This window comes from Epithele typhae (genome assembly GCF_022376455.1).
Source record: "Epithele typhae strain CBS 203.58 chromosome Unknown BXZ73scaffold_13, whole genome shotgun sequence".
Taxonomy (NCBI): domain Eukaryota; kingdom Fungi; phylum Basidiomycota; class Agaricomycetes; order Polyporales; family Epitheliaceae; genus Epithele; species Epithele typhae.
This window is the reverse complement of record NW_025954204.1, coordinates 469624-497207: the sequence shown is the minus strand read 5'-3', so window position 1 is coordinate 497207 and position 27584 is coordinate 469624. Positions and strand designations below refer to the sequence as shown.

The 27584-nt window shown below is 62.0% G+C and overlaps 6 protein-coding genes across 6 annotated transcripts; 2 read left to right on the top strand and 4 right to left on the bottom strand.

Annotated features, from left to right (window-relative positions):
• Window positions 1–506: 506 nt before the first annotated feature.
• On the bottom strand, window positions 507–1416 carry BXZ73DRAFT_44061 (uncharacterized protein; the record flags this gene model as incomplete). The annotated part of the gene is made up of 2 exons (XM_048019267.1): window positions 507–1088; window positions 1141–1416. Coding segments are annotated over 2 exons (858 nt in total), but the record flags the coding sequence as incomplete, so codon positions are not given.
• A 2816-nt stretch (window positions 1417–4232) lies between these two features.
• Window positions 4233–6369, top strand: BXZ73DRAFT_99771 (uncharacterized protein; the record flags this gene model as incomplete). The annotated part of the gene is made up of 3 exons (XM_048028110.1): window positions 4233–4340; window positions 4395–4755; window positions 5048–6369. 3 exons carry the CDS (start codon window positions 4233–4235, stop codon window positions 6367–6369), a joined length of 1791 nt encoding a protein of 596 aa, XP_047879690.1.
• Window positions 6370–8204: 1835 nt separating this feature from the next.
• On the bottom strand, window positions 8205–8579 carry BXZ73DRAFT_36136 (uncharacterized protein; the record flags this gene model as incomplete). Its single annotated transcript, XM_048017877.1, has 1 exon — window positions 8205–8579. A coding segment is annotated over one exon (375 nt), but the record flags the coding sequence as incomplete, so codon positions are not given.
• Window positions 8580–12109: 3530 nt separating this feature from the next.
• BXZ73DRAFT_89152 (HSF-type DNA-binding-domain-containing protein) lies at window positions 12110–15696 on the bottom strand (the record flags this gene model as incomplete). Its single annotated transcript, XM_048025184.1, has 7 exons — window positions 12110–12831; window positions 12862–13153; window positions 13212–13265; window positions 13317–13383; window positions 13437–13493; window positions 14107–14744; window positions 15676–15696. The coding sequence occupies 7 exons, from the start codon at window positions 15694–15696 to the stop codon at window positions 12110–12112; spliced, it is 1851 nt and encodes a 616-aa protein (XP_047879688.1).
• A 7108-nt stretch (window positions 15697–22804) lies between these two features.
• On the bottom strand, window positions 22805–26087 carry BXZ73DRAFT_44256 (uncharacterized protein; the record flags this gene model as incomplete). Its single annotated transcript, XM_048019303.1, has 5 exons — window positions 22805–25076; window positions 25127–25221; window positions 25270–25686; window positions 25844–25971; window positions 26039–26087. 5 exons carry the CDS (start codon window positions 26085–26087, stop codon window positions 22805–22807), a joined length of 2961 nt encoding a protein of 986 aa, XP_047879687.1.
• A 338-nt stretch (window positions 26088–26425) lies between these two features.
• BXZ73DRAFT_44055 (uncharacterized protein) lies at window positions 26426–26941 on the top strand (the record flags this gene model as incomplete). Its single annotated transcript, XM_048019265.1, has 1 exon — window positions 26426–26941. One exon carries the CDS (start codon window positions 26426–26428, stop codon window positions 26939–26941), a length of 516 nt encoding a protein of 171 aa, XP_047879686.1.
• Window positions 26942–27584: the final 643 nt, after the last annotated feature.

The window sequence follows — 27584 nt, the reverse complement described above, 5'->3', positions numbered from 1 at the left end:
TGATCCCAGTCTCCCTGCGAGAGATCGCCTTCCCGGTACGCGGGATAGAAGTGTGCCAGGGCCGCTTCGAGAATGGGCTGTCGCAGGAAGGTGGTCGTGGGTCCCGAATCCGTATTATTGATCGATCCGACTAGAAGCTGGGTGGCATGCTTCACGTAGGCCTTCGCGGCCTTGTCGTTGCTGGACAGGCAAACGCTCGCGCTGTCGTTGTGGACAGAGTTGATGATGGACCAGAGTACGGTTTGGGCGTCGAGATCCGCGTCTTGCTGGGATATGATGGATTTCTCGTCTCCCTTCCACACGGGGATGGGGAAAGTGGTCATAGCAACTCGGCCATAGTCGGACTTGTCTCGGAAGTATTCGTAGGCGCTCCAGAGAATCTCGCCGGGAACGAGTGCCGAGATACGACGGCTGTCCGTCATGCGATCGAAGAGCCTGTATAAGGCGGGGACAGCCCAACGGTTCAGGAAGTTCCATCTATGTATGATGCCGCGCCACATGTTGAAGACAATCTGAGCTTGAGGGGAGAAGTAGCAGCGCGTAGAGTCGATGATGGGAAGGACGGTTGTGCCGATGACGAAGAGCAGCAGGATGCCCACGAATACGAAGGTTACTGAGAAGACGGCCTTGTTTGCATGAAAGAGGAGGATGAGGAGGCCTGCGAAAAACAGCACGAGGGCGGCGATGAGGAGTAGGGGTACGAGAGCGACGATGATGGCGATATGCGATGCCTGGAGGTTCATGAGCCGGTACATGCGTAGTCTTGCGATGTCGGCGGAACTCCCTCGCACCCCGATTCTATGCTCCTTCAGCCACTGCTTGGCCATGGTTGCCGAGGATAAGCTGAACGTAAGACTTGTGAACCAGAGGGCGTTCACCCAGACGGTCCAGCTCGGCGGGTGCGTGGGGGACTGCAGAGCGGCGTCGATCACCGGTGAAGAGCTGGCGAGGGACGAGTCGAGGATGACACTTCTTAGTTGCAAAATCGCCTGTAGAACCGTAGCATTTGATGTACTGTTCGTCTGCGGCTGAATGAAGGCAAAAGAGATGGTATTGAAAGCGGTGAGCGCGGCCGAGAACAAACCGATCTGTGTCAAGCCGCATGAGAAAATATTGGTATGCAGCTCATGAAACGCTCACGAATGTCAAGAGACCATCGATCTCTTTGTTCCATTCTGCTACAAGCTCTTGACTCTCATTTTCTGCCATCATTCTACTCGAATGCCATGCACCTTGAATTTGTGCGCTTGTATACTTCTCGGGCTTTGGGAGGATGTTCTGATCAAAAAAGGTTACGTGGTGCTCGATACAGCACAGATAATGAGAGCTTACGCGCAAATAGTCGAGTGTTGCACCTGCACGGACTGTCTCTGTTGGTGCTTGCGCGGGCACATTGTCCTGAATACAAACAAACATGAATCCAGTCATGTCGATAATACGTGTACGTAATGTTACCTGCGACGAATTCTCAATTCCCCTCTCGCTCACTACGTGGTCGGATGCATGTTCACTTGCGCTCCCGGGAGACGTGTTCTGTGGTGTTGTGAGCACGGTGTCCGAAGATGAGTGATGCAGAAACGTTCACACCTCCAGCCGTGCTAGTATCGCCTTCAACAAATCGCAAATCTGATCGCACTGACCCTGAAGGCAGATACGCAGTTGAACATTCGAGCAACGACGATGAGTAGTGAAATCACATACGAGGTAGATATTCGTAGTCGCAGAAACTGGCTCAGAGGTCTGGACTGTTGCATCGCGTACGGCGGAATCGTCCTGAGGAAGTGTTTTCTAGTGGATGCATGTAAAAAGCGCAGCAGAGAACTCGAGAAAGACAGAGTACACACTTGTTCCAAGGGGCTCGTGCCGTCCGACGATACAACCGATGTATGTGGGGGAGGGGACGGGTCCTGCGAGGTGCTGGTCAGCTCCGAACGGGAAGGCACCGTGCGGCGTGCGCGCACCAACCTGAGTGGGATTGTGTGAGTGGGTGCTATCTGGGGGCGATGGAGACATAGTGGTGCAGTGTACGACGTGGGCGACGTCTGCCACCGTGGCGATGGAAGATGATGGAGTACTAGGGGAGTCAGGCTCCCGCACGCAAGTAGGAGAACGTTTAAAGTGGGCACGGGAGAACACAGGTGGGTGGATCGTGCCCAAAATAGATGGCGTGCTGACCACAGAAGCTACAGCCCTGTGAGTCTCGTATGAGCTGAGTGACGCAACTGGAATGATTGAACTTCATCGCCCGGATATCGTGTGTTCATGCGCGTGTCTTGCAGAAAGTCCGGACAGCGCGGCAGCCTAGTGGGACCTTCCATTCCGAAGATACCAACTGCAGGAGCACAAATCGGAGGCGATGATCAATGCATATGTCAAACAGAAGTGAAGCGCAGTGCGGCGCCGCAACCACGCATGTACCACATGGTGGACGTATGCCACGGGCCAGTTACAACACCGAGCGTAGCCAATGCGACGTAGCCGTGCTGTGGGGCATTCGGAGCCGATTCGGAGAGCGAAATGAGGAATGGACGAGGTAATAGTGCCTGGTCTAGCCATTCACTGCTGCTTTACACCCGCATAAGTACGCACCCAGCGATGGAGTCAAGACGCCATCAGCGCCCAATCTTGGTACGTGTAGGACGTGGGCTGGGCTGGGCTGGGCTAGGTGTTAACGCGGACCGGCGCCAGGTTTGGAGATATCAAGGCCACAAGCCAACGTACGCGATTTGAAGTGGGGTTTTCTGTGCTGCGGATCTGGAAGAGGATGAGCCATCAAGCGCCCGTGGCGGTGGCGCGATCGGAAGACTCCGGCATATCCCGGCCCCAGTGCTGACTCAATTTTCGCGCCCGTGCGCGCTTGCTATGACCTTAGTTCTCTGCTTCGACTCTCTACTGTACTCGCGGAAGACATCATCGTCATGTACGTTACTGCGACGCCGGCCCCCGCGGGGGTCGCTAGTAAACAAATGGTGGTCCAGCTCACGAGGGGGCGGCTAGGCCTTCATGATCCGTCGGCAAGTTGCGCCGGCCCTCCGTTTCTACACGTTCACGAGCACCCTTTCAAGCGCTCCCACCAGCGACAGTGTCACCCAGTTTCGCTGGACAACAGACACAGTACTGTCAGATTGAGATCGACGGGATGTGCACAAACCAGACCACATTCTCCATGATCCACGTGCCGATCTGGGCCTCGAACTGGGCCGAATCATACGCCGACCAGTCCATCCTCGTGTTCAGAGTCTCAATGGAGCCGAAGGCGTGCACGATGAACGGCAGAATTGCAGCGGCGCCGTCACGGCCGCCAATTGTGGGGGTGGCGAACTCGACGTGCTACGTGAGCGTGTCTGAGGCGCGATACATACGCCACGTCTCCCATATACCGCCTCATGAGGGGAAAACGAACACCCAAGAAAGCTGTCGTAGACACGGGCGTGCAGTCGATTAGAGAAAGTGCTGTTATTCCTCGTATCTGCCCACACTGTTTCAAAATGTGCGTCGTCGAACTCATGTTGGAGAGCCCAGCCAAGTAGTACTAGTGATGAGACGCACGTGGCGGAGCGGGCGTGAAGATTATTCGGCGCCGGGCGGGCCGGAGAACGCTGATGACACCGATGCTCATGCGACTCAAAACAACGCCAACATTTCAAATTTCGACCTCTTTCTTTTCTCCTCTTGCAAAGGCTCACGCAGTCTAAACACGCCCTCTCATGCGCCCAGATCTCTTCATTTGGTTGGCCTTCCTCATCTGCAATCGACGTCCAGTCACGCACTCCACGGCCTCAGCAATGAAAACATAAACTGGCGCACAGAGCGCGAGACCTGAAACCGGCCTCAATGATTGGGGGACTCGGAAGACGAGTTCGACCAGCGGGAACATCCTCGCATGTGGCTCGCGTATGTCCAATGTCCCGGACGATCTTACCCCCTGGCTTGGACAGACTGTTATCTGATTTTCACACCACGACGCTGTGTACGTACAAAGAGCGATGGGGCGGGGGCGTCCATACATAGACCACCTGAGGGCGGGTCGTCGGCGGTCGCCCTCTCGCCTTGTCGCTCTTCCTCAGGCCTCAGCTATGCCTGCACGCCCTCATGATCAGCCCCGCTCACTTTCTCCCACTCCCGTCTTTCCGGGGGACCCCCTCTACGATCCCACGGTTGCCCGCGTGGAATGTCCTCCAAAGTGGGCTACTGAAGCGTCAAGCTCAAGATCGGAAAGGTTCTATTTCAGAATGTTTTTCAATGAAGTCTGGACGCAAAAGCCTCCTGGCCCACCATCGCTGTGGAGGAGGGACGCGATCGGACGCATCGGCCATCTTATCGTGACCAAAGTGGGCATGGTAAGGTATGTCCGAACGTGATTTGAGGAGAGGTGTTGACGCTCCGGGCGATAGTGTCCCTCCCAAGCTTTAGTGAAGCATATCGGTGCAGCGCCGAGCCTTATCTTGAACTTCGTGGATGCCGCTGGTGCTCGCCCGTCGTCCTACAACATTGAAGAAACCCTACGCGCACCATACGACCGCGCCGCTGCGTTGCGGCAAGCCGGACAAGTAATGTCCCGGTCCGAGCGCCTGGAGTGGAAGCATTTCTCGGTTCTCACAGAGAGCGACCCACGCTTCCGCGACAAGCTACGCAGCTGCAAGGGTCGCCTTAGGCGATGCGGTGTCCGATTTCGCTCGTACCCTCTGATCGGCGAACAGCCCAATCCTTCTGCCCATCCGGATGGTCTCCCAGTACCATTCGAGATCGTCGAGGGTACCTCACGAGCTGGCAGCAATACGCGGACACTTGCATTCAGCATGCGTGTTTGTGTGAGCGGCTTCCCTTCCACGTTATGATCTCTGCTCATGCGTTTCGTGGATACAGTGCGACACCTGCTTCCGACTAAAGCATGGCGCATGTGCGGGCGATACAATTCCTTGTCGAAGGTGCAAGAGTTCGACGAAAGCGTGCACTCTGTACGGCATGCGCGCCGACGGATCCATATGCGGTGAGCTCTATGAACCCATTACTCGACCGGCGACATCCTCTAATCCAAATGCATCAGTCACACGCATAGGAACCCTGGCTTACTTCAACGGGCGCACGTTCCGGTTTGTCCGCGATCTGACGCCGATGCAACGCGCGCTCGCCGAAGGCATCGTGTCCTACACCCTCGAACACCTCAGTCCCCTGGACTTTGACACCATCTCGGAGAACGCTTTCGCCGTGACCGAACCCTCCGCCTCGTCCAAATATCTACTTCCTGTACCTGAAGACGAGCGAATATTCATGTACAACATCAGAGAGGCACGCGAGCTGGTACGCCGGCAGCTTGGACCCGTCAAGTTCCAGACGACCATTCCGTTCCGGCAAGACGACTTTTTACGCGTGCGAGAGGACCAGCCCCACACTTTGACGGCTCTCACTGTTCCATCACGGCGTTTCCGAGATGCCTGCCAACCCCCTCCCGCTATACCACCACCGTCAATTCCAGAAATCCCATGGCATTTAATTTCCGCGCCCCATGTCAAGACTGCCAACGCCAGAACGAACCGCCAACGCCGTAATGCGGGCGCCCCCACATCAACATCCTTGACCTTAACGGCTCGGGTTGGTCCTCCTCGAAAGCGGAAGGACGCGTCTCGTACGCAAAACGATGTGCTCGTGCCTGCGGGTGGCAGTACTCAGTCGGTACCGCGGTCCAGCCCTCCCGCGCTATCGCCTATCCCCGACAGCCCGCTATCGCCGATTCCCGACAGCCCACCCTCTCCAGCCTGTGCGGGTAGCTCAGATGCGCCAGTGGATCCTCCTGTAGCTCCCCATACGCAACTCGAGGTGCTCGCGCGCTCGCCCACCCGTGCGGGTGGCAGCACCCACCGGGCGCAATCAACCGGGTTGCATTCATCGCTCTTCGACTTCACGCTCCCCGCAGGTGGCTCAGTTGCGCCGCAGGACGCTCGTCCTCCTTCGCCAGCTCCTGCAGGCGACCAAGACGCACCGCCGGATGCCCCCGCTCCCGCAGAGGATCCCGCCGCCGCCGCGCCCGCAGGGGATCTCCAGCACCACGCCCGGATCGCGCGCCTCGACTTCAACCGGCACGCTGCGCAGTTCGAGGACTGCCGCGTCGGGCTGCTGGCCGCGCTCGCGGGGATGGCCGCCGCCGGGGACCGCGAGGCGGCGTGCAGCGGGCTCGCGTTCGGCGCCGGCGCCGCGGCGGTGGAGCCGACGCCGCTCGGGCTTCGCGGGTTTGAGTCGGCGGGCGCGCTGCACGAGTATGCGAGCACGGCGATCGACGACCTGGCGATGGTGCTGCGGGTGCCGGGGTACGGCAGAACCTGGGCCGATGAGGACTCTGGCTCAGAGGAGGATGTGAAAATGGAGTCGTGAGACGCGCCGTTGCGTCCCATCTGTGTAGTTGTGCAGAGTACTTGCTTAGTTAGCTTGTGGTAGTAGCGAACGGAGGGCATGCTACGCGCGCTCCGGGCTACCGGTCAGTGAGACATGGGCAGCAAGACATCGCACTTGTATTTCGTTCCACCATGTACGAGTCTCTTTTTTCGCGTGGACTATATGCGTGCACATCTAATGGCTTCGAAATATGCTCGTCCATTCTCGTCGCGTACTGCCGGGTCGACCGTTCCTTCCACATACCACTGACTCCGTTCCATCTTTCCGAATATTGGCATCCTCTGGGCTTTTGAGAATCGATTTTTACCAACTGATTTTTCAGTGCCCGACTCGTTGGAGAGTCCCGCAATTGATACATCAAGATTGGAAGGAAATCTGGTTCCCTGTGAGGCGTAAGTTGGTGGCGAAGGAGTATTCTAGTATCGGTGTGATGAATGTCTGTCCCATGTGTCCGCGATTGCTCTACATACCGTGCTTCTGTTCGAGGATCTCCTGGGGACAAGTTGATCCACATCTAAGTCCGTTTCAGAACCGTCCGCTACCAGAGAGACGCCTTGTCGCAACCGTAGAAGTCCTTCACGGATAAGTATGTCGAACGTAGCGAGGATTTGATCTCGTATCCTCCAGGTCATCGACGTTGAGTATTTCGAGGATATTCTTGAGGGATACGATAAGGTCGGAGGTGACCAACTGGCGATACACTGGGCTGATAGAAGAGATGCGCTCTACGTGCAAGACGAGTCTCCACAAGAGCCAGACCTCGTCGCCGTCTCGAGCCAGCGCCGGGTCAACCGTCTCTAAGATGCGCGTAGCTGACGTGAGCGCGCATGCGACGAGCGGCGCTATAGAGGCGACCACGTCAATGTCCAGCTGACCATCGCATTCCCGGTGCTTCAGAAGCCGGTGGAGGATTACGAGATGGTAGGCGACGAAACGGAGCTCCCAGCTGACGACGTCGGCCGCCGCCGCGTCCGCCTTTCTTCCGAGCATGCGGTTATGCGCCAAACTGTGGAGACGGAGTGCCGCCGCCGTCGCGACTGCAAGCGTCAGAAACAGAAACCCCACGCGTCAGCGCACCGGTGGAAAGAGCTACGACAAAAACAACCCCACGATGCACCCGTGCGGTACGTCACCAGCGAGCGCACATGGTCCACGTCGCGTTCCCAGACGATGCGCTTCCACGCCTCGTCCGCCGCGGCAGCGTCGAACGGGCGCGCCATGGCCGTGAGCGCGCGCAGCCGCACCCGCTCGTCGCGCGACACGCCCGCCCGCCCGAGTAACGAGCGCGCCTCGCTCAGCAGCCACCGCGACGACGCGCACTCCCCCCGCAGCGGACTGGCGAGCGCGCTCTGGAGCGCGTACCCGAACTTGCGCGCGACGCGGTCTTCGACTGCGCCCTGTGCGCCGCCCTGTGCGCCGCTGCCGCGCCTGGAGAGCGCGTCGCGGAGGGCACGGAGGTAGCGCTCGGCGAACTCGGGCGAGTCTGCATCGGTGACGCAGAGGACCGCGTCGTCGAGCGCCGCGGTGTCGAGCGTCGCGGCGTAGGCCTTGACGAGCGTGCCGGCGTCGAGCGCGGTGGCTTGTTCGGTCGATACCGCGTCCTCTTCTCCGCGCCAGATACGGGGGAGGCTGTTCGCGAGCACTTCGCCTCGTTGGGTTCCGCGTGCGGAGAGGCGTCCGACGACGCCTGTGATGGATGTGCACATGCAGCATAGCTGCGCGAGTTTGTCCGCCGCGAGCGCCGTGAGGATGAGGAAGGCGCCAAGTAGCCTCGGGAGAAGGAACCGCAGCGGTTTGCTCAGCACGAACGCGCCCCGCGCCTGTGGAGAGTAGCAGCAGCACGTCCTGCATAAAGTCGGCAGGATGGTGCTCACCGCGAGCAGACCGAGGAGAACTCCTGTGAGTGCTGAGACGACGGCAAAAAGGGATGCATGGATAATGTAGACGAGGATGACGAGTCCAACGAGGAAAAGCACGAGCGCCACGAGAAGAAGAACGGGGATGAGCCCGACGATGGTCCCGACGCGCCACGGCTCGAGGTTCTGTAAACGATACTGTCGGCGGCGGGAGATGTCCCGCGAGGTGCCGTAGAGGCCGGTGCTGTACTCCTTCAGCCATTGTTTGACGATGATGCAGGCCGTTGCGGAGGCGAGGCTAAAGACGAGGCTGGAGAATAATAAAGCGTTGAGTCAGATGGCAGAGACAGGGGGTGTGAACTGTGCAAGGGGCAACGCCTCAACTGATGGCTTGGTGGAGTTGATAAATGAAGGATTAGATTGGAAGCTTGCTAGTTGCGCAGAGACGCGGGTGAGGATGTCATTGGTCCGGTCTGCTGCTTGCGGCACTAGTAGTTGGTAGGACTGCACGTTGAACGCAGTAACAATAGCAGAGAATAGACCAGCCTGTGTACATAGCTGAGCGTCATAGTAACGGTTACGAAGCATGACGACATTGGTCCTTACAAAGGTCAAGAGTCCGTCTACTTATTTCCTTGTTCCAGTGCTGAACCAGTTCATCGTTGTACGCTTTTACGGTCTCCGACGATCGTTCCCAAGCTCGGGCCTTTTCTGTATCTGAATAGATATCTCGATACCAGTGAGAAAGCTTCTGTGCCCCCATTAATATGACAACTATGTCGTAGGGCAATAAACGTTCGTACCTCCACCTCTGTCGCGGGTACGCCGGCGTGGTTCCACTCTTTTTGCGTTGGTTCATCGTGCATCTGCCACAGAAAATGAGCCCTTGTCCGTCTTGCAAACATCCAGAGTCACACCTGGCAATGGGTGCTCTCTGTTGCACATTCCTCAAAATGCCCGTGTACATCGAGCCTCTCCTATGAGCAGCACCTTCAGTAGGAGATCGAGGATCATGATGGCAAAGTGGGGCCTCACCAGTGCTATCCCTGACAAGTGCTTCATATGCTCGCCGAAGGCGGGTACTTACTAGTATGTCTCTGAAGGATGAACGCGGGGGGCTCAGCGAAGATTCCTCAAAGCTTCTAAATAGTCACCGCAGATATCGTAGCTGAGGACCAGAGAAGGTTTAGCATAGCACTGTTGTTGGTCGAGAGGGTAGTCCTTCGGCGGATCGCAATCTGTCGAACTTCAGATGAGTGCACCCGTCTGTGACATTTCCTGGGGAGGGGCGATCCCACATGCTAACAACACATCACCGCCGGACGCGCGCGCACAAGATCGCAGCCGGCGACGGTGCTGGAAGACACCAGAGTGCGGTGAGCCTCTGAAGCAAGTGAACCACATCGACGCGCACCCTCAGTTCCGTCTCGCACACTGTGGTGCGCAGTGGATGTTTCGTCGACACGGATGGCGGACGGTAGCAAAGGCGATGCCGCGGCGCGGCGTTTCGGGCGTATCGGTCGGGCTGCGGCGCGGCATTGCGTCCGGAGAGGCGACGTCGTCCGACGCGGAGCGGCGAAGACGGTGGCGCAGGGAACGGGGCTGTGCTTCGCGACGAAGCATATCTGTGGGACCATTCACTTGGTCGCGGACGACGAGTCAGCGATGCGAACTATTTTGAAAGACGCTAGCGTGCACGGACAACAGCCCGTGACCGTGGTTGCGTGCCGGAACGTCCGAGAATCGATGGAGGAGGACGAAAGGAGACGGGTCGTCTTCCACTGGTGCCCGTCACATATGGGTGGCATCGAGTGGACGAAGATGCGAAAGCAGCGGCCGACCCGCCAACGGCAGCAAACAAACGAACGCTCGCGCGGGCCAACCGAGGCGAGCATGTGCGCAAACTTCCAAGGCTGCCAGTATTCGACTCACCGGCACGAGCGCTGCACCCGCCGCACACGCACGCTCGACATCCAGGACCGCGCCCGGGGAACTTCTCCCGCGCCGCACCAAACCACGCTAGGATCGGTCTGGAAGACCGTCTTCCCGATCGAGCCCGACTCGCCACGTCCTGGAAAGTCGGGACTCGGGCGCCCCGGAACCGGACCCCGTACGTGGTGGTGGCTCCTGCAGCTCGCGTTCGCCGTTTCCCCGAGAACGTCCAGACCGTGCATCCGTCGCCGTCTTCCGATTGTTCTTCGCGAACAGAAAAGAGTCCTCGGCGCAGCGTCGAGATCGGGGCGGGGTCGCAAAATCGACTCCGCACCCATAATACTTCCAGAGTGTAGGGCCAGCCGCCGGGAGCGAACATGATCTGCCTCTGCAGACACCGTGTCAGCCGAGACGATGCGCACGACCTGGTGAGTTTGAGCGACGACGCACGTTTCTCCCAGGTATGCACACTCGCAACCAACTGAGGGGCGTACGATGACCTCCAAACCGGTGCTCCCTGCCAGAGCCAGGAGCTGCTCGAGCCTCGAGCCCATCGAACGGCTCGCACCTCCAGTCTTCGATCTAGAACGGGCCCTCAAGTCCCCCAAACGAACCTTCCTCTCGAACCCCCCGACATCCCGAAACGCACGCGCACGCGCACGCCGAACGGCGGCAGTAGTCCTCGTACATAGATAAAGATCTTTGGCCCCGCCCGCGCCCGGGCCGAGAGCGAGCAGCGGTAAGTACGCGAGCCGAGCCGGTCTTCTACAGCGGAACGCAGCGCGGTGGAGCGGGGCGGGACGGGCGAATTCGGTGGTGGGTGATGTGGAGCGGCGAGGGTGGTGGGTGGTGGTGGTGGTGATGATGATGGTGATGGTGATGATACATTCTATAGATCGAGAGCAGTGAGGAACGGGCGAGAGAAAATGAGGGAGAGGGAGGGGGACGCGCGGTAGGGCCTCGAGCGAGCGAGGAGGGTCTACTTGGAAGGAGGAACAGAGGAGGGGACGCGAGGAGGGAGGGGGCGCGCGAACGCCGGCCGCGAGGGCGCGGGGAGTCTGATGGGCGGGAAGCAAGTGAGTCCGAAGGAGAGAGGAGAGAGGACGATCGTACACGGGATGCGGCGGTGTAGGCGGCGCGAGAGGCGGCGCAGGGATCGTGTGCCGGAGCGGGGGGGGAGGAGAGGGCCGAAGTCGAAGGGGGAGCGGAAGTTACACGGAAGGCGAAGAGAAAGGGAGTCGAGTCAAACCAATACCCGATGCGAGTGTCCGACGGCAAGGGTACACAGAGGGGAGGGAAGCGAGAGGATGAGGATGCGCGTATGACAGTGGATGAGATGAGCGAGCGTGATGAGACAGTGGGCGAGACTGAGGGAGCGTGAGGTGTCGTGCACCGGGACGAACCAAGCGGCGACTGTGTAGGCGATACAAAATGGGAGCAGAGCAAGACAAGGAGCGTGGGTGAATGACATGATGAGCAGACCGAGACCGGGACGGAAACGAGCAGATGGAAAGCGATGGGCGAGCGAGCGGCAGGCACCGATGCAAGGCGGATGCAAATATGCGTGTGCGTGTGACGGGAACCGCGACGGCGACAAGAGGAACGAAAAGACTGGTCGAAGCGGGTATGTACGTATCGCAGACAGAAAGCTAGCTCGGACGGAGAGCGAAGAGAGTAACGTGGAAGGAGTCCGGGGAGGGTGATTGGATGGCGACGACAATTGTGGTGGTGTACACGGTGTGGAAAGGCGAAAGTGTCCAAGAAAGCACAGCGATGGAAGATCCTGCAGGCGAAAAACAACAAAACATTGCGAAAGGGGCGGAAGGCACGACGCGCCGCAGCGTCGTTTTTAGGTCGGCCGGTCCTCTACAGACACCGAACGAAGCGCGAGGACGAGAACGGGTACGCGCGCGGGGTGAGGCGAAGAGCACTCAGCTCGACTGCTTCATCGACGGAATGGACAGCATCGGGAGCTGTCCGCGGGAAAGCGAGCCGATGTTGGGCACCTCTTCCCTGCGCCCGTTCAGCGCGGCCCCGGCACTAAGACCAGAGGCGCCAACGGAGCCCGTGAGGCCGCGCGGGGCGAGCCCGGAACCGGAGCGAGGGCGGGTCTGCGGCCAGCTGGAAAGACCATAGCCGAGAGGCGCGCTGTCGCTGCGCGCACGGCTGCTCTTCTTCGCGTTCGGGTCGACGGAGTGGGAGAGCGACAGAGAGCCAGACGGATTCGTCCGCTGGCGCTTCGCGCTGACGCGCTCGTCGTAGTCCATGCCACCCGGGGAAGGCGGGAGGGGCGTCGACATCGCCGAGTCGAACCGAGCGGCACTCATGCCATGGAGGCTGTGGTGCGGGCTATGGTGGGAGTGGTGGGGGTGGTGCATGGTGTCGTACGGCATGTGCTGGTACGAGTGCTGGCGCGAGAGCGTGTGAGAGGAGTGCGCATGCGAGGGGAACTCGGAGGCAGTGGGGCTCGAGCCTGGGCTCATGGAGTGCAACGAGTGGAGGCCGCCGGGAGGAAGAGAAGACATGGTCTGGAAGTGCGACGTGGGCGGGGCGGCGCTCTGGGGCGAGGTCACGTATATGTTGGGGCTCTCGGTGGAATCTAAGATATCCGAAGGGAATGGAGTCGGCACTGCAGACGAGATCAGGGAACGCTCTGTGTGGCCACGGTAGAAGCATGACGTACTGCCGCACGTCTTGACCATGACGTCGTACATGGCCTTGGTAACAGAAACGAGACGATCAACCTTCTGGCGCTCCTGCTGGAAGGCGACCATGAGGCGGTGGTTGTCGTCCCGCATCGACGAAAGTTGCGCAGCAACTTCGCCAGGAAGCTCGACACGGTGCTTGAGCGAGGGATCGGGCTCAAGTGCCTTACGCTTGATTTCCTCAAGAAGATCGGGGCGGCCACGCAAGAACTTGTGGTGAGAAAACTCCCAGGTCTGCACGTCCGCAGAAGTGCGCTGCGCACGGGGCGTCTAGAGAGGTGGGCAGCTCAGGGAATGCAGCTCCCACGCGAGGATGCCGAACACTTACGCGGTTGATCTTGTGGAAGCCGTACATGTTCAGCTGCCGCACAAAACTGGAAAACTGCGGAGACGTCAGCTGTCAGATAGCGTGGGGCGCACGTGAGGTACTGACGTTGTTGTGCTTGAAGTGGGAGCCGAGGATAGTGCGGCTGAACTCGCCCACGTTGGAGACGACGAAGCTGAGAGGGGGAAGGGTGAGAACGCGCCAAGGGCGAGGGTGAGGGAGACCGACCTGGTCCCGAGCTCTGTCCAGTTGATGAACTGGGAGGATTTTGGGTCGTTGATCATCCTGGGAGGTAACGTCACGCGAGGTGAGCGAATGGACGGATGCACCGATAGCGCCGACACAAGTACAGGCTATGCCGATCCTGGCTGTCGAGGTTCCAAGACGACGGAACACGGCCCCGACGGCCGTCTGGAAACCATCGAGGCTTCTCGAGGTGCGCACAGCGCCCTGCGACGCCGTCGACAGGGCTGCAAGAACAGCCGGCACGAAGCCTTCTCGCACGCTTCGGCGAAGAAGAGTCGAGCCAGATTGCTTAAAGGCGCGCGCGCGCGATCCGCCCGGCTCTGGCGCTGTGCAATCAACAACATCTACGGCGCGATCGCGTCCTCGGATGCCAACTGCCCGTGCTGTGAGAGGATGCCGAGAGCGTCCCACGCGCACAGGCCTCGTCAACTCCGCCGTCGAGCAAGGGCGCCGGCGCCAACGCCCCGGTGCCGTCACGTGGCAATCGCCGATCGCGTCTCGCTTCGCGCGCGCGAGGCCCTCTCGCTGCCCGGCCGCCCGGGGCGCGCGCAGGGGCAGAGGGCGCCGTCGAGCGCAGCAGGCGCGCCGCGCGCAGGTGCCGGGGGGAGGGGAGGGGAAAACAAAGCGCGCCGATAGGGGAGCGAACACTCACTGATACAGCTTGGTGACGAAGTTGTTCGTCCCGAGGGGCTTGTTGAGCACCCCGAGCGAGGGCGGGGGGCCCGAGCCATGATGGATAGAAGAACCCGAGGTCGAGACCTGGCCGTCCATCGGCTTGTCGTCCTGCTCTCCGCCCGAGTTGCTGCCGTCGATGGGGCTGCCCTCGGCGTCCATCGGGTAGGACATGTCGACCTCGTCGTAGAGCGCGCTCTGCGGGTTCTCGCCCATGTGGTAGCCCTCCTCGACGTTGGTGGTGAGGGGGGCGAGGGACTGGTAGCTGCGCTTACGGGGGACGGACTTGTCGGAGCAAGAGGAGGAACGGGAGCTGGTGAGACGCTTGCCGTAGCTGTCGTAGTGGCCATCGTCGTAGCGGACGCCGTGGTCGGGGGGCGCGAACTGGAACGGCTGCTGGATGTGGGGGTGGTGCGCGTGGGGGTGGTGGCCGTGGGCGATGAGGCTGTTGGCGGAGGGACTAATGGGGGTGATGGGCGAGACGTGGGAGCTCGCGTGGGTGGACGGGTGGGGGGAAGGGTTGATGGGGGACAGGTTGGTGGGGGAGGTGACGGAGAGGGAGGAGATGTTGAGCGAGAGCGCAGTCTTGTCCGGGCGGTCGCCGAGGGAGTCGGAGATCTGGGCGGACTGCTGGGAGGAGAAGTAGGGCGGATAGGGCTGCTCGCTGAGGGAGGAGGCGGGGGAGGCCGGGGACGGGAAGGAGGACTGGTTCTGGGGCGGGGGGAGGAGGTGGGAGGGGGACTGCTGAGACCACTGCTGAGCGGGGTTTGGCTGCTGCTGGGAGTAGGGCCCGTCCTGGGAGGACATGGTGTGCGAGAAGTGGGTGGGGGTGCTGTCCATGGGGAGGAGGAGGATCAGGCGATCAGCATGCAGCCGCAGACCAGGCGGGGCAGATGAGGACGGCGAGGGAGAGGGGGAGGTCAGCGTCGGGGGCGGCGGGGCGGGCGGGAGTCGAGCGGGCCCGGGATGTGGAAGAAAGAGGGAGAAGGGAGAGAGCCAGGGAGGCGGGAAGGCGACCGCGTCCGGAGGTGTGGTGGAAATAAATCTAGATTTGAGCGGTCGCACTCGCGCCTCGCGCCCTCCCATCACCCCCGTCCTCGCCGCCCGTCGCCCGCCGCCCGCCCGCCCGCCCGCGCTCGTCCCGGCGCCGCCCGCCGTCGACGCTCGCACCCGCGCCGGGGCCGCGCCTTCGACCGCTGCTCGCCGCACGTCCGATGGCCAGCACGGGCTCGGTTCTTGCGCGGCCTTCGCTGTCACCCCGCCCGGGATTCCCACCCCCGGCCGGCGTGGGCGCCCGGGGGTGGTGGCCACTCATCCTCCAGTGGCCACTGGCATCTGCCCGCCCGCGCTCGTCCACGCGCGGCCGCCAAGGACGCGCAGAGCGAGATCAGGTCTGATAGATCCCAATCCGCGTGATCAATGATCTTGCCCCGCCCGTCTTGCATCCTCGCCCGCGATCCCCACCACCACGTGCCACCCCCCGCACCCGACCCCCGCCCTGGTTTCGGCCCTCGGCCACGGCTGGATACGTCCACATCTACCCACGCACTACTCCCTCGCCTTTCGCCATGCTTCAACGCCATCTGGCACACAGCGAGTCCACTTCCCGTGCTTGGACCCCCGAGCTCTAGTGACTGCAGCACCCACGTTCACCAACCCATGACTTGCCAACGGCTCACTCGCCACCGCTACCAAGTCCAAACCCAGCGTCATCAGCGCTCGCCCCCGCAATCCAGCACTAGGCTATTTCGATCATCCTCCTCCTCGAGCGTCACCGGTCTCCAGCCGACCCAGATCGATCGCCGGCGTCCTACCGTTGGATGTCTACCTTCGCCTGGACTTCCAGTACATACGAAGCATTCGTATGTATATTTGTCGGGCGTTCATTCCACTTGACGGCCTCACCAAGTTCAGCAGGCCTGCAGATATTTTGCGTTGCCTTATCCTTGCGATTCAGCCTCCGTGCACGCCGCGTGAATCCTGAGATCGGGCAAGTCCCAGATCGCTATGGCGCCGAACAGGGACGGCAAATACTGGTCCGCACAACTCGCGCGCGAGTCTGTCTGCTCTCCCGTCCGGACAATACCCCCGGGTGGCCGCGTCGATTCAATGTCATCGTCTATGCTCTCCCTGCATCCACAATAACACTGCAAGTGCCCTCGCCAAAGTCCCACATACCATTCGAGTCCACTACACGGTACACCACTAATTGCAGCCGTTGCCCGGAGCTACAAATCCCCGAATGCTCGAGGCGTTATACCTCAACGAGCAACGTCCTCTACCTTCCTCCGACACAGCATCGGACGAGCCCTTGCACGGCGTCCTGATCACGCCCTGCGCTTTAGCCTTTCCGTCCAGACCCCTCTCAACACAGCGTATCATATCCCGCCGCCAAATCATACTTGCCTCGTCCACTCCCCCGCGTTCGCCGCGCCCGCCGCGCGAACTGACTGTGGGACAGGCCTTCCTCGCGCACAACCACCTCACTTCCGATTCGGCCCACCACCTCGGTCTGGCTTCTCGGGGCCCGGGGCCCTGGTGTTGGACGAGCTGAGCAGCAAGTACTCACTCCGTCGCGACTCAGTCCCGCGCGCACGCGTCTGCGGCGTGCCGCCGAACCGCCGGCTACGAGCGCCCGAGTGCCGGCGGGTGCCGGGTGGCTGAGCGGGGGGAGTTAAAGTTTAGCCTGACACTGCGCCTCCCCGGCCTCGGAGCGTGCGCAGTCCATGGCCACAGTCCTGCGCGCGGGGACGACGGGGGCGCAGGATCTCTCTCTCTCTCTCTCTCTCGCCACAAACACCGTCGCCTCGGCCGGGTGCGGCGCGCGCGCGAGGACGCGCCGCACCCGGGCCTCGCGTGGCGCCCAAATGAACGCCTCTCGACCGTCGCGACGCGCCGTCTCCTGGGCCTGCGTCTCGGTGCCGGAAGGAGGGGGAGGCGCCGCGGGTGTATGTTCTCGACTCCTGGCTTGTACCGTCCACCCCCGCCGCCCGTCCGTCCGAGACTCCCACATAAGCTCTAGCTCACGGCGACATGGCGACCGCGGCGCGCGTGGGCGCGCGGGGATCCGCATCGAGGTTTGAACTTTGCAGCAGCTTCCGTCCAGTGTGTTCTGCGCGAGCGGGCGCGTGCGCTCGCCGACCACGCTTTCGTCCCGCTTCGACTGCGGCGCTCGACGGTCGGGCTGACGGGAGGTTGCAAGGGGGAGATTCTGAGATTCAGTCGCGTCCTGCCGCCGGCCCCCATGCACCCGGGGGCGGTGCGGTTGCTATGGGCGCAGACGGCCGCGGGAGTCGCTGCGAAGGGGGAGGTGAGTCGCCGGCCGGGGCGTCGCCATGTCATCGCTGATCGCTCTCGCAGGGCGCGGGACCCGGGAGCGGGCTTCTTTTCATATCGTCGTCCGTGCTCCTGCGCGGGGCGTTCATTGAGTTCATACGCTGCATTGACGAATTACATAATGACGCATGTTTATTTCCAGGTGCCCGTGGGCGAGTTCGGACGACGGGGATGGGAGCGATTGCAGATATGTCGTGAAGCCGTGAACGGCTTTGGACGGAAAACAAGGATCGCACACTCTCCGCCAACCACCCACCACGTTTTAGGCTCACGACTCTATCGGATATGGCACCAGTCTTTCCCCACGAAGTGCGCGCCCCACTGCGCCATCTGTCCACACTCGCGCGCTCAGAAGCGGCGCCCCTCGCACAACCCTCGCACGCACGCTCTCGCCATCCCCCAAGCTGACATCGCTCCGCTCACACAGCGCTTCGAAGTACACATACGGTTTCGAGCAGACACCCTGGGATCCTTGCACGGCAGCGCCTCGCGCGCCCCGCCGCGTCCGGGCTCATCCTGCGTGATCGCAGGCCTCGGCGTCCTGCTCGTTCCCGTCACTGGTCAAACCCCAGGACTGGCGTGAGACCGCAGGCCCCGCGCGCGCGATACGTACATCCGCACATGTACGCACGTCCCGGACATACGTGCGAGTCCTGTGCGCGCAACGTCCGCCCGGGCAGTCGGAGGAACACCAATGTCCGTCACCGGAGTACGTATACACACACACTTGGAACGCGAACGTTAGGGCACTTTCTGTCCCCCGCCGCTCCCGCCCCCGGCCGGCGAGGGACCCCTGCCGCCGGTACGCGCGCACGCGCGCACGTCTATCGCCCCACGCCGCGCCGCGATGTCGGGGGTCGGGAGGGTCGGGATCTGGATTCCGCACAGACGTCTGCTTCCGCCTACGCGCGCCACGCGCGCCCGCGCGGTGCCGGACTACAGAGAGCTAAGAGCTTCCGCGCGACGTTCCACCGCCCCTCTCGCGGGGGAACCCTAAAGAAAGCGTGTCCCCCGCGCCGCTCCCGTTCCCAACGCGGACGCGGGCGCGCCCCTCGTCCGCGTGCGCGAGGCGCGTGCGTCTCGGGGTGCTCGGACTCGGAGTCGGGCGCACTGCGCAGTGCGCGATGCGCCGGTGCCGGTGCCGGTGATGCCCGCCACAGCCATACGGCACCCCGCCGCCGCTGGCCCACTTCTATCCCGCGTCGATGGTGCGTGCGTGCGTACGTACGTGCGCGCGCGCACAAGTACTTATCTGCCGGGACTGAGAATGTCGGCAGCGCCGCGGCCAGCTCTTCGGTGCTCGGCGCGAGCGCGCCCGTCGCGGTGATCGGCGCGCGGTGGTTCAAAGTCGGATTGGCCGGACGGCGCGACATTGCACAGTGCGCTCGCACGGCGGGTCGGCCGAGGTCGGGGATCATACCCTGCGGCGCGGGCTTCAGGGTCATAAGCCGCCATCAAGCGCAGGCCGCGAGAGCATCAATGGCAAATATCTGCCGTGCAGCTAGATCTGTCCCTGCGTCCCCGAGGCCGTGGGCGCTGGAGGGGTTGCAGAGGTGCAGATCGACAGGAGCCTAGACTGGAGAGTTTGCGCACACGCTGCGGGGCATTTCGGTGAGCCTCGAGTGTACGGTACATGCACGCAGAAGGAGTAGTGACGGCGCCGAACAATGTGCACCGGGCTCAGTGCCGAGCGACAAATGGGCACCGCAGACATCACGCCCGGGCATCATAGGCACGGGCTAAAAGTACGGAAAGCGCGAGCGCAGCACCCCGGGCGCCCAGCGTATCGCACCTCCAGCTGCCCTAGAAGCCCGCCGGGGCCCGGAATCGATCCGCGCCGCCCAAACGGAGGCCCGAGCTCGAGTCTCTGGGACGGCGGCCACGCGCGACCACGTCAAAGCGGAAAGCCTTACGGAAGTCAATCCGGGGCACCGCGCGGCGCACGCGCGCGCAGATGCGCCAGAAGCTAGAGGTGGGCCCGCAGGGAGGGAGGTCGAGGCACGCATCGCGCGTGGATCGGGTGCGCCCCGCGCGCGCGACTAGCCCGGTTTGGGCCTCCCGCCCGGCTGCGAGCGGTGTTCAGGAATCAGCATCGGGCCCCGGCGCGCCGCGCGCGACCGCCACGAGGGGGCCCGCCAGAACGTCACGCAGACGCAGACCGCTCCAAGTTCGACTGGGAACGTGGGGGGCAACACAACCCGAAGTCGAGATCAGTGCGCGCGAGCTCGTCAGGGCGCGAGTGCGACGGCCACGCGAGCGCGTACGGCATCGAGAGACGGCGTGGGTGGACGCCGGCCGGGGCGCGCATCTGGTGCGGCGCGGGATGTCGGCGTGCACGTGCATGCTCCGCGGTCGGCGGGCTGAAGCCTGAGACTGGGGTGTCGAGCGGCGACGTCGCTCCCGGCGCACATCACTCGACGACGGACGTGGGCGCACGGCGGCGAGGCGGAGGCGGACGTCCGGACAACGAGCCTATCATGCCCAAAGGCCTGATGCCCGCGCGGCACATGGACTCACATGGACCGCCGGGGGCTCTCTCAGGTTGAGCCTTTCAGGCGTCCCACACGGGTCGGACGCGCGGGGGGGACTTGGGTCTTATCGGACGGTGGACGAGCGAACGTTGCGATATGTCGTGCCCCGGCTCGGGCGCCGCGCTCGCCTCGCCTCCCGCGCACGACGCATTTGCACTCGGCACGCGCGCGAGCTGCCACACTGCACAGTCCCCGCCCTGCAGCCCTGCACCGACCGACGTCACGCGGACGTTCGCGAAAGAGACGGAGGAAGAGGCTCCTCGGCTCGCTCAGCGCTCAACGTTCGTTCAAACGTTCACGGAACGGCGCGGCGAGTCCCGCGCGCGTCTTCCGTGCCCCGTCCCGCGCGAGCAGGACCGGAACGAGCACCGCGCGTTATCGATCGGGAGCCGCGCGCGCACTCGCAGACGCAGACGCAGCCGCAAACGCAAACGCACCCCTACTTACTGAGCGCCCCGGATCAGCTGCGGACCTAGCGCGCGGCCGAGGGAGGGCTCGATTCGGGGGCACGGGACGGGGCGCGGGCTGATAAAGGGCGAGGCAGAGACCGCCCGAGGCGCGTCCTTACGTACCGCGCCCGAGGGTGAATACACACGAGGCGTGCGGGGCCCAATCACGGGAAGGCGCGAGGTCAGGCGTGCGTCACGTCTTCGGGGCGGCGGGTCGAGGGTGCCAGCCGCCCATGCGGGTGAACGTGCGGGAGGATAGAGGGCGTGGTGGACTGGGTGGGCAGGTGTGGGCCGCGAGGGTACCCACCGCGACTTATCCGTGATCATCATTCAGCACTTGGGCGGCCGGCTTCGCGAGCTGGGGAGGAATATGGGTGGCATTGGGAGCTGCAGAACTCGCGATAAGAGTCTAGAGTGCACGAAGGCGAAATTCAACTGACCTATTTCCGCGACTGGAATCGGCGGGGGCAATTGCGCGTGAGCGGTATTCAATGTCGATGCCGAGGATCGGTCAGGTGGCTCCTTCCGGGGCTGTGTGCCGCAGAAACGACCGGTGAATAGAAGAATTCGTACTCTCCCCTTGTACGGAGCCCGAGGTGAAGGAGCCTCAGTAGCTGGTATACACGAGGGGAGGCACCTGCGCTCGCCAAAGTCTGCTGATCGTCTGCATAACGTAGGCGGGTCGCGCCGAAGCGGCTGAGAGCTCATCCTCGAGGGTGCATGCATAATAATGCCGTAGGTTACGCCGGCGATGTCGCATGTGATAGACGGTGAGCGCACCACGCGTTAACGAGCGAGAGTCGAATGGGCGGCAAAAACGAGAAGCTCGCGAGCGGCGACACGTGTCTAGATATTTCCGCGCCACCAAGAGACGGCGGCTTCTAGGTGCTGGGAAGAACAAGAAATGAGCTTGCATATCTGCGCGAAGTCTATGAGCAGCAACGCTAGCCTCGCCACGGTGACTGGTTGAAGCGCCTCGCGCTGTTGTAGTGAATCAAACCTCGGAACTCGCCCCGAACATCAACCTAAAGGACACGTTAGAAGACGTGGCGTCCACAAGGCGTAGGGGCACCGAGGACGCACCACTCTCCGCGGACACCGCCTTCCGCGGTGGTTTATGTCGCTGCCGCAACGTGCCGCAGGCCACACGGTGCGCGCTTCGCCTTCCATGCGCGCCCGCAAAGAAGATGCCTCACGGGGCGCCAGGAACGGAGCCCACGGAGATTGCGGGTGCGTAGAAGGGCCTCGCGCGCGGGGTCCCCAGGGGCCCCAGGGAGCTGCGAGCCCCGAATCGGGGAACGCAGGCGATTGTGCGGGGGGGCCTGGCGGGGCAAAGGGAGGCCCGCTTCTGCGCCCGCCGGGTCCGGGAACGGGAGTGCTCGACGGGGGAGCGCGGGCGTCCTCCTCGCCAGACCTCCCCGCGAGCGTCGGGCTGCGCGACGGGGGTCGAACCGCACTAGAACCAAGGTGGCCGCGACGCGGATGCCGGCGTGGGTGGTGTGTCCAGGGATGCCGCTCTTTGTGGCCACCGCATCGCCTCGAGGCGGGCGGCGGCGGACCATTTCATTGACTCTGTCGACGCCCTGCGCGGGGACCCGTCAACCCTAACGCCCCCGAGTACGCTTCAGAAAGCGTTTCGTGATGCGCACCGAACGCCCCCGTGCTGCGCGCGATTGATTCCGGGCGAATATCCGCGCATACCGGCGACATGACATATGGGTGGAGACATGAGTGGCGGGCGAGCGCATCGCGCGGCTGCGACCAGATGGACGATCCTGTTTGCGAAGGAACCCTATTTGTTCGAGCCCGGATCTCGACGGGCGCGCCAGAGCGCTCCGATGGAGTCGTCGTCGGAAGAATGCAGAGTTAGACGTGGTTCGAATCGCCTGGCTCGTATTGATCAGCGCTTGGGATCGAGACCACGAGTGTGGACGTACTTGGGAATAAACTTCGGGAGGCACTAGCGGAGTTGAAGGAGTTAGTGCGGTCGAGCAAAGTTGGGAGGACCGATACGACATACAAGACACATCGTCCAAGGAGGAAACCTTTGAGGAAAATATCACCATCGAGAAGTCAGCAACTACCTGAGAGTCTGATAAGACAATACTCTGACCCTACGAACAACCCCGAGTTCGACTCCGCCGGGCGAGCCACAGTCATAGCAAATTAGGAGCTTAACGCACCCGAGCTTCAACAATAATCATAGAAATGTGTGCAATATGCGAGGACGCGCGTGCGGATACACCCTACGGAACGAGAGTACGACAAGGGCTATTACGAACGCTGTAAGATTATACATGAGCAGTCTATAACTCCCACACCGACCCCAGACGAGAAGGAGACGGGGACATATACAACGTGATCATGAAACACACTCCTCCCGACGCGGCAGGAACGGATCCGGGGGCGGCGCGTGCGCTGTTCGTAGGCCGTCGTCCACCGCGAGCGGATCGTCGTCCACGTCGTCCAGATACGCGAGCGACGAGCCGGTTGGGGAGTCGGGCGTCGCCTCGAGGTCGAACGCGTCGAGCTCGTCCTCGGGCGAACCTTCATCCACCGCGATCGACACTGACGTCTCCCGGATCGGCTCTCGATCGTGCGCGGAGGGCGGATGGTGATCGAAGACGTCGGCGGCGTACGAGAGATTGACGGGAGAGTCCGATCCCAGCACGGCCACCCGTGGTGGCGCGGTGGCGAAGCTCAATGGAGGCGCCGAGACGCGCTTTGAGGAGGGAGGTGGCAGCGGGGGAAGAGGCAGCATCGTCGGCGTCGGCGTGACTTGCTGCGACATCCGCCGCCGCTTCTCGCCGACCTTCCAGATGACGTCCTTGAGCTCCTGCACGACCTCCCCACCGGGTCCCCACCGGTCGCGCTCCCGGCCCATGTCGTCCACGCGCCCTGCTCCGTCAAAGAGTGGCGACGGTAGTGACGCGATGCCGAGGGGGACCCCGCTCGCGCGACGCGCTTTCATGATCTCGATGCGCTCCTCACGAGAGAGTTTGGAACGTGGACGCGCAAAGGCGCCGATGTTACCTGCGTCGGCCTCGAAGACCTGCTCGGCACCCGGCGGGGGAAGATGTTGCGTTGACGTCGACAACAAAAGGTGGGACGTCGCGTCGTCCACTTCCTGCTCGCCCTCCTCGGGGCCTTCCCGACCAAGCGCGAGCGAGAGCCCGAGCCCGACCGCAGCGCGGGGCGAGATCGGCTGGCGCTCCGAAGACTCACTCCCGGAGTCGTTGCCCAACCCAGGTGTGTTCGGCGAGGCATCGTCATCTTCCGCAGAGTCGACTGAGGGTCGCGGATCGGCAATAATGTCCAGCAGCCGTTCGCGGCCCCGCTCGCACTCTCGCAAAGCATATCCGAGCTCCTTGCGCAACCGGTCGTACGCTTGGAACGCAGGATGGTCTTGGACCGAAGGGGTGCCGATTTCGGAACTTCCAGGCGCTGGAGCATCGCGAATGGCAGAGATACACTCTTCGAGGTGTTCACGCGCCTCGTTGAGCGCACCAGAGATCGCGTCGACGTGGGTTGCCAAGCGCGTCAAGTTGCTGGGAACAGGCGCGAAACCGGACATCTCCGCGACGGAGCGTGCAGGTACGTAGGAGTGATGGAGAGGGGACGCGCGGCGTTGGTGACCGGATTTGCCCTGGGGAGTCGGGGTGTTGCCGCGTGGGGGAGTTGGATGTTCGTCCTTGATGCGCCGCTTGTCGACTTCGTTGAGCGCTTCCATAAGCCGAGCCGAAGCGTCCGAGAAGGTGCTGCAGAGAAGGGCCATGAGCGATCGCACGTCCTCCCAGTATGTCTCGTCCTCGTCCTCGGCGAAACGCAGCGCTAGCAGGTGGGAGCACGCGTATCGTTTAGATGACAGCGCGGCTTGTAGGGAGAGGTGCAGTCCCGACAACGACAGCGGATGGCGGTTCGTGTGCATGGGCGTCAACCGCGAGGACGAGGAGAAGGTGGGGGAAACGGGCATGTCGCTACCGCTCGATCGTGGTGGAGTGTAGCTCGGTGGCGGCACAGCATCGAACACTTCGAGCGCCGTCGACTTGCGCTTGCGCTGCAGGTCTAACGCGGCAGCACCAAAGTACGACTTGTCCTCGAGCTCGTCCTCGGCCAACTCCTCTTCCGCCAGCACCTCAAGTTGCGGCTTCGGTTCAGGAGATGGAGCGTGCGGAGATACAGGCGCGCTGACACTTGCGACCAAGCTTCCACGAGTGGGCATAGGTTGAAACAGGGAGATGACGTCGGTGCGCCGATTCCTCTTTTTGCGATTGACCAGGTGCGCGGTAGGACTGCCAGCCATCGCGAGTGTGGCGTATGACCCATTCCAGGTAGATCGTTTGTTCGAATTGGAATTCGGTAGTGAGATCGTTCGCGTGCGCTGCGAGGCAGACGGGTGGGAAAATGGACGCAAAGAACCTGAAGGCGAGGACGGTGATCGGGGGTGATCGGAGAGAACCAAAGCGGGGCGGACGGGGGAGGGCGGCGCGTACATCTCCGCTAGCTGGGAAACGGTGGACGGCGCGGCGAGGGCGGACAGCAGTTGACGAACGTTGTCGCACTGCATCTGCGTGGTGTAGAGGGAGGATTGAAGGGCAATTCGAAGGGAAGAAGACGGCGCGCCATAGAAGACGCTGAAATGACGTCAGCAGGTGAACAAGATGACTACATGGATTCATCCAACCTGCGCTCTTCTGTTTCAATCAACATGACGGCCTCGTTAACAGCCGAGTCCCAGAAGTTCCCGGCCGATATGAGTTCGTTGAGGGCATTTGCAGTCTTGAAAACGTCAGCCGAAGCGCATATAGCTGGCCTCTCGGGACTCACCTCCGTCGTATAGTTACACTTATCAGGGTCTGTATGAACGGCGCACCACGCATAGAGAGCAGCGAGAAGCACAACGAAAGCAAGGAAGTAGAACCCGATGGAGAAGACGAGCACGGAGACGGATAGAAGCGTGACAGCAAGCTGAGGACCTGAGAAAGCAGGGAGAGACGGGATATCTGGCAGCGCCACTGCAGGGGTTGGAACAGGCTGTTCACCGCCACCACCGCTGGTACCTTCTTCGCTAAGTCGACCGGGAATCTCTGGAGTGTTCGCTCTTCTAGCGGAGACGGGGGATGCGAGGGATGCTGCGAGGGATGAGGAGAGGAGGGAAGAGGAGATGACATCGTACTTGAAGCGTTCTGCGAATGTATTCTCTTGGGAGCTTGAGTCGGATGGGTGAAGGAGTTCACGGGCAATCTGTTGAATATGTTCGAGTGAGTATACGTGCGATGTGCAACTCACGATGGATCTGGATGTACAGCACTCCATCAACCTGCCACCGCTCTACCGATCCTTCCAAACGCATGCAGGACCCGACGTGGTGTGCGAATGCAGGAAAGGGAGGTGCTCTTACCTCGAGCACATTCTGAACAAGTGGTGGCAGATGAACCTCCGCCTCTGACGAGTAGGCATCGACAGGGTCGTCTTCGATCATGAAGTCGGGAGAGCTTCCCGGCATGGGTTCCGCAGTCTCACCAGTGTCTGTTGTACGCGCGAGAAATGCGGGAATAAGGAGGCAATACGTCTGAATTAGGGGGGTGAAACGCACTGCGAAAGTAGTCCTCGAGTGGGTGTTGGTCGAAGAGCGGTTGGGCCATGGTATTAGCGGGGGATGAGATCCAGGGCGTGAAGGTGGTCGTTACGGGCAAGATAAGAAGCAAGGAGCGGCTGCGGTGAGGAGGCGATACAAGAAACCTAGAAGACCCAGGCCACGGCCGTGGAGGAGGGACGGAACAGAGCACGAGCACTGGGCAAGAGCGACATCCGCCCCCGTCACGCTTCGTTGTCACGGGTGGGCCGGATCCGTCGCACTCCCGCCCTGCGCGTCGGGTCACGGGGGCCTGTCACGCGTGCGCGTCGACGCGGCGGCCTGCGCCCCGCGCGTGACACGTAAGTACGCCTTTGTCAAGACGGCGAGCTCGCTGCGACGGTTGACATGGCGGCAGAAGCGGCCGCCTCCGAACTCGTCCTCCACACCATCTCCGGACCCGAGGACCCGCGTCTTCCCGCCGTGCTCGCGCTCTCCAATGCCATCTTCAACTCCGACCCGGCCTCCAAACACGGCTCCCTCGACGCCTGGCGCGAACGCCTCGCCAACCCCATCAGCCAGATCGTCTTCCTCGCGCCCTCCACGGCCCCGTCCGAGGACGAAACCGCGATCCGCCCGGTCGGCTTCCTCTTCGTGATCCCGCGCGCAACGGAGCCGCCGCTCAACAACGGCGTCGTCCACTCCGCCCACGTCTGGATCGCGGGCGTGCGCCCCGAGTGGAGGCGCGGCGGGTGCCTCGCGACCATGGTCGACGCGCTCGACCGCTTCGAGCACCTCACCCTGTGCACCTTCCCCGCGCGCTTCCCCGACATGTGGGCCTGGCTCAACCGTCGAGGCTGGGTCCAGGAGCGAGAGTTGGGCGATGGAAAAATATTGTTGAGCCGCAGCAAGAAGTTGCCATGAGTCAAAGCGTGCGCCCGCTCTATTGCTTTCGCCTGTTGATCTTCAGCCCACATCGACTGCCACTTGCAGCTGTGCGTTGTTCCTTCTTGTTCCAAACACCGCCAGACCCGCCCCCGGACGGATATTGATGCCACTGTTGTCGTCTCTTGAATTTGACAGTGCAGCCAGATCGAAGAGGTGCGGAATGCTTCCCGTCTGCTCGCAACGCTGACCGTTCATAGGCTGTTCGAATGACATACGGACCAGAACATCGAAAATGTCCAGCGTAGTACCTCTTCGCTGTCGGAGTGATGGCGTTACCAAGTTCGGCGCTCCGCTTGCCCCTCCACGGAGCGAGGACCTGACCAGAGAGCTAGCAGCGGGATCTTAGTTCTGCGCCTTCCCTTACCTCACGGCGCTCGGTCGAGCTCTGTGGGTGCGGATTCTACTGCATGTTTTTATCCCGGATGATAGCCAGGCGCACGTGGCTGGACACGTAGCTTGTCAGTTTTCTACTAACACAATCGGTGGAGGCGATGCCGCGGGTCGACTCAGCGGCCCACACGGCCCCACAGGAGTTAAACCCGGGTCGATGGTTCGGTCGGGTTTGGCGACACCGCGAACGACAGAAAGTGTCGGATGCATTCGATTGTCCATGGCTACG